A 5,651-nucleotide genomic window follows, 5' to 3' on the forward strand; every position below is an offset into this window, starting at 1 on the left:
CATATAGTAATATTTACTCTGATTATAAATACTTCTAGGTTACAATCTGTAATGTGTGTTTGTTTACCTGTTGTTGTTGTTGTTGTTGTTGTTGTTGTTGTTGTTGTTGTGAGAGCTGCAGAGAAACAGGATCCCATTAAAGAGTTAGGCTCCACTCACACAATCACAACAGATTGTTGTACAGAGAAACAGGATCCCATTAAAGAGTTAGGCTCCACTCACACAATCACAACAGATTGTTGTACAGAGAAACAGGATCCCATTAAAGAGTTAGGCTCCACTCACACAATCACAACAGATTGTTGTATAGCTGCGTGAGACTTGTTTATACTGATCTAAGCTCGCAATTCATTCCCAATGGGAGTCACATGGTTTGACCCAACATTTTTGTTGTAAGTCATGACTGAACCATACCTTAACCCATTCTGACCTGAGATCAGATTCATACGAGGTTTCCACTGGACACACACTGGTCTGATTAACCCATTCTGACCTGAGATCAGATTCTAAAAAATGTCAGCAGACCTACAAGCTCGTAGCGCGCCACTCGGTGGCGCGCTATGAGCTTGTAGGTCTGCTATTTTTCAATAGCTAAAGCATGACATGATGCTGACACCAAAATGGGTTCCCGTTCAGAATGGGTTAAAATACAACAAGGACACTATATTGACTTACGCTGCAGTGCAAGAACATTGTTGTCCCTTTATATTTGTGTCCTGGACATCAATGGACAAGACATGGGGCGGCTGACTTTTACATTGCGATCGGTGAGCTTTCGCCTCGATTTGAATGTCATGTTCATTGGCATTACTCCGGCGACACACTATTTCATGAATGTACTTTTCAAAGGCATTTTGTCGTACCACTACTACTCCATATTGTAGTCCCTTTTGCCTTGTTCTCTCTGATATCTCCTTACCACTACTACTCCATATTGTAGTCCCTTTTGCCTTGTTCTCTCTGATATCTCCTTACCACTACTACTCCATATTGTCGTCCCTTTTGCCTTGTTCTCTCTGATATCTCCTTACCACTACTACTCCATATTGTAGTCCCTTTTGTCTTGTTCTCTCTGATATCTCCTTACCACTACTACTCCATATTGTAGTCCCTTTTGCCTTGTTCTCTCTGATATCTCCTTACCTCTACTACTCCATATTGTCGTCCCTTTTGCCTTGTTCTCTCTGATATCTCCTTACCACTACTACTCCATATTGTAGTCCCTTTTGCCTTGTTCTCTCTGATATCTCCTTACCTCTACTACTCCATATTGTGGTCCCTTTTGCCTTGTTCTCTCTGATATCTCCTTACCTCTACTACTCCATATTGTAGTCCCTTTTGCCTTGTTCTCTCTGATATCTCCTTACCTCTACTACTCCATATTGTAGTCCCTTTTGCCTTGTTCTCTCCGATATCTCCTTACCACTACTACTCCATATTGTAGTCCCTTTTGTCTTGTTCTCTCTGATATCTCCTTACCACTACTACTCCATATTGTAGTCCCTTTTGCCTTGTTCTCTCTGATATCTCCTTACCACTACTACTCCATATTGTAGTCCCTTTTGCCTTGTTATCTCTGATATCTCCTTACCACTACTCCATCCTTCAGGATGTCTTTCACTGACATGGAGGAATACAACTCCATTGCACCGGTGAACGCAGGTAAGACAGCTTGACCAGGATCCTACCTTAGTAACCGTAGCTAACGTGGTATTGGCCAACAGCGGGCTCGGGTGGGACTTTAGCGAAGAGCTAACTGGATCCATTGGAATGTGGTCAGAGACCTCCAGCTCTAAGAGCTAATTGGATCCATTGGAATGTGGTCAGAGACCTCCAGCTCTAAGAGCTAATTGGATCCATTGGAATGTGGTCAGAGACCTCCAGAGGTCAGAGGTCAGAGACCTCCAGCTCTCCACAGTTACTTCAGCAGAGAACCACACTTTGATCAATCAATTTGACCCAATATATATTTTACTCCAATTTCTGAGAATAAATCTCGAACATCCATAATTGGACACGACAATAAGTACTCTGTTTGTAGTAAAAGTATTAATAAATATACTCACCAGGAAGAGATGTGGCGAGAAACCACAGGAGGGCCAACGTCATCCTGTGGACACACACACACACACACACACACACACACACACACACACACACACACACACACACACACACACACACACACACACACACACACACACACACACACACACACACACACACACACACACACACACACACACACACACACACACACACACACACACACACACACACACACACACACACACACACACATCCACATCAGAAATACAACACAAGAACATGAAACTACAACATGACGTCACTGAGCCGCGGTGGTAAGAGACTCACCGCTCACCCAAACACATCTCTCTGTTTTTACTAAAACTACAACATGACGTCACTGAGCCGCGGTGGTAAGAGACTCACCGCTCACCCAAACACATCTCTCTGTTTTTACTAAAACTACAACATGACGTCACTGAGCCGCGGTGGTAAGAGACTCACCGCTCACCCAAACACACCTCTCTGTTTTTACTAAAACTACAACATGATGTCACTGAGCCGCAGTGGTAAGAGACTCACCGCTCACCCAAACACATCTCTCTGTTATTACTAAAACTACAACATGACGTCACTGAGCCGCGGTGGTAAGAGACTCACCCAAACACATCTCTCTGTTTTTACTAAAACTACAACATGACGTCACTGAGCCGCGGTGGTAAGAGACTCACCGCTCACCCCAAACACACCTCTCTGTTTTTACTAAAACTACAACATGACGTCACTGAGCCGCGGTGGTAAGAGACTCACCGCTCACCCAAACACATCTCTCTGTTTTTACTAAAACTACAACATGACGTCACTGAGCCACGGTGGTAAGAGACTCACCGCTCACCCAAACACATCTCTCTGTTTTTACTAAAACTACAACATGACGTCACTGAGCCGCGGTGGTAAGAGACTCACCGCTCACCCCAAACACACCTCTCTGTTTTTACTAAAACTACAACATGATGTCACTGAGCCGCGGTGGTAAGAGACTCACCGCTCACCCAAACACATCTCTCTGTTTTTACTAAAACCACAACATGACGTCACTGAGCCGCGGTGGTAAGAGACTCACCGCTCACCCAAACACATCTCTCTGTTTTTACTAAAACTACAACATGACGTCACTGAGCCGCGGTGGTAAGAGACTCACCGCTCACCCAAACACATCTCTCTGTTTTTACTAAAACTACAACATGACGTCACTGAGCCGCGGTGGTAAGAGACTCACCGCTCACCCCAAACACACCTCTCTGTTTTTACTAAAACTACAACATGACGTCACTGAGCCGCGGTGGTAAGAGACTCACCGCTCACCCCAAACACACCTCTCTGTTTTTACTAAAACTACAACATGACGTCACTGAGCCGCGGTGGTAAGAGACTCACCGCTCACCCAAACACATCTCTCTGTTACAATGGGATCTAATGTGTTTAGTATACTGTATCATTATGTTTACAACACTCATAATGCGTTACAATGGGATCTAATGTGTTTAGTATACTGTATCATTATGTTTACAACACTCATAATGCGTTACAATGTGATCTAATGTGTTTACTATACTGTATCATTATGTTTACAACACTCATAATGTGTTACAATGTGATCTAATGTGTTTAGTATACTGCTAGTCATTATGTTTACAACACTCATAATGCGTTACAATGTGATCTAATGTGTTTAGTATACTGTATCATTATGTTTACAACACTCATAATGCGTTACAATGTGATCTAATGTGTTTAGTATACTGTATCATTATGTTTACAACACTCATAATGCGTTACAATGTGATCTAATGTGTTTAGTATACTGTATCATTATGTTTACAACACTCATAATGCGTTACAATGTGATCTAATGTGTTTAGTATACTGTATCATTATGTTTACAACACTCATAATGTGTTACAATGTGATCTAATGTGTTTAGTATACTGCTAGTCATTATGTTTACAACACTCATAATGTGTTACAATGTGATCTAATGTGTTTAGTATACTGCTAGTCATTATGTTTACAACACTCATAATGTGTTACAATGTGATCTAATGTGTTTAGTATACTGCTAGTCATTATGTTTACAACACTCATAATGCGTTACAATGTGATCTAATGTGTTTAGTATCCTGCTAGTCATTATGTTTACAACACTCATAATGTGTTACAATGTGATCTAATGTGTTTAGTATACTGCTAGTCATTATGTTTACAACACTCATAATGCGTTACAATGGGATCTAATGTGTTTAGTATACTGTATCATTATGTTTACAACACTCATAATGCGTTACAATGTGATCTAATGTGTTTAGTATACTGTATCATTATGTTTACAACACTCATAATGTGTTACAATGTGATCTAATGTGTTTAGTATACTGCTAGTCATTATGTTTACAACACTCATAATGCGTTACAATGTGATCTAATGTGTTTAGTATACTGCTAGTCATTATGTTTACAACACTCATAATGTGTTACAATGTGATCTAATGTGTTTAGTATACTGCTAGTCATTATGTTTACAACACTCATAATGTGTTACAATGGGATCTAATGTGTTTAGTATACTGCTAGTCATTATGTTTACAACACTCATAATGCGTTACAATGTGATCTAATGTGTTTAGTATACTGCTAGTCATTATGTTTACAACACTCATAATGCGTTACAATGTGATCTAATGTGTTTAGTATACTGCTAGTCATTATGTTTACAACACTCATAATGTGTTACAATGTGATCTAATGTGTTTAGTATACTGCTAGTCATTATGTTTACAACACTCATATGTATAGCATAGTAGTATAGATGTATAGTTTATATGTATAGCTTCATCATATAGATATTCCACTGTTACGTTCTTAGCTTACGCATGTTTCATGATAAATGTTTTTATGTGATGTATTCCCATTGCATAGACTATCGGTGAGAAATACTTGAAAACAGCTGACCTGCAAGCTCTGCATCTAAACTTGTAGGTGGTTTGCCTCTTAGAGTATATATGAATAGAGAAGGAACCCTGAGGCCAAATGGACATAGTGGCCGAATGAAGGTATTGCAGCCTGTGGCCCCAAACACATGAACGCGCTGTCCGTTGACTAACATTGTGCACGTTCACAACGGCAGCACGCTCGTTCACGTTCGTGCGCGTTCGCGCACGTACAACGGCAGCGCATTCATGTGTTTGAGGCCAATCCATCCCAGAATGCACTCTGTTCCTACCCGGAAGGAGGAGTGAAATCGCCTCATGCGCTTTTGAGCAACTTAATGCAAGTGGATGGGAGGAGAACTACAACTTAATGCAAGTGGATGGGAGGAGAACTACAACTTAATGCAAGTGGATGGGAGGAGAACTACAACTTAATGCAAGTGGATGGGAGGAGAACTACAACTTAATGCAAGTGGATGGGAGGAGAACTACAACTTAATGCAAGTGGATGGGAGGAGAACTACAACTTAATGCAAAGTGGATGGAAGGAGAACTACAACTTAATGCAAGTGGATGGAAGGAGAACTACAACTTAATGCAAGTGGATGGGAGGAGAACTACAACTTAATGCAAGTG

At 40.9% G+C, this 5,651-nt stretch overlaps 1 protein-coding gene across 1 annotated transcript in view; it reads right to left on the minus strand.

The window, feature by feature from the left end:
* LOC310870653 (neurotrypsin-like) overlaps positions 1–1,766 on the minus strand; it is a gene marked incomplete at its 5' end in the record, with an annotated part of 50,387 nt that extends 48,621 nt beyond the window's left edge. The window contains one exon of the mRNA XM_083781923.1: positions 1,592–1,766. Within this exon, the coding sequence (XP_083638049.1) occupies positions 1,592–1,766 (175 nt within the window). The remainder of the gene's footprint in view (positions 1–1,591) is intronic.
* Between the last annotated feature and the right edge of the window lie 3,885 nt (positions 1,767–5,651).

This window comes from Protomyctophum parallelum (genome assembly GCF_964188405.1).
Source record: "Protomyctophum parallelum genome assembly, chromosome: 14".
Lineage (NCBI taxonomy): Eukaryota > Metazoa > Chordata > Actinopteri > Myctophiformes > Myctophidae > Protomyctophum > Protomyctophum parallelum.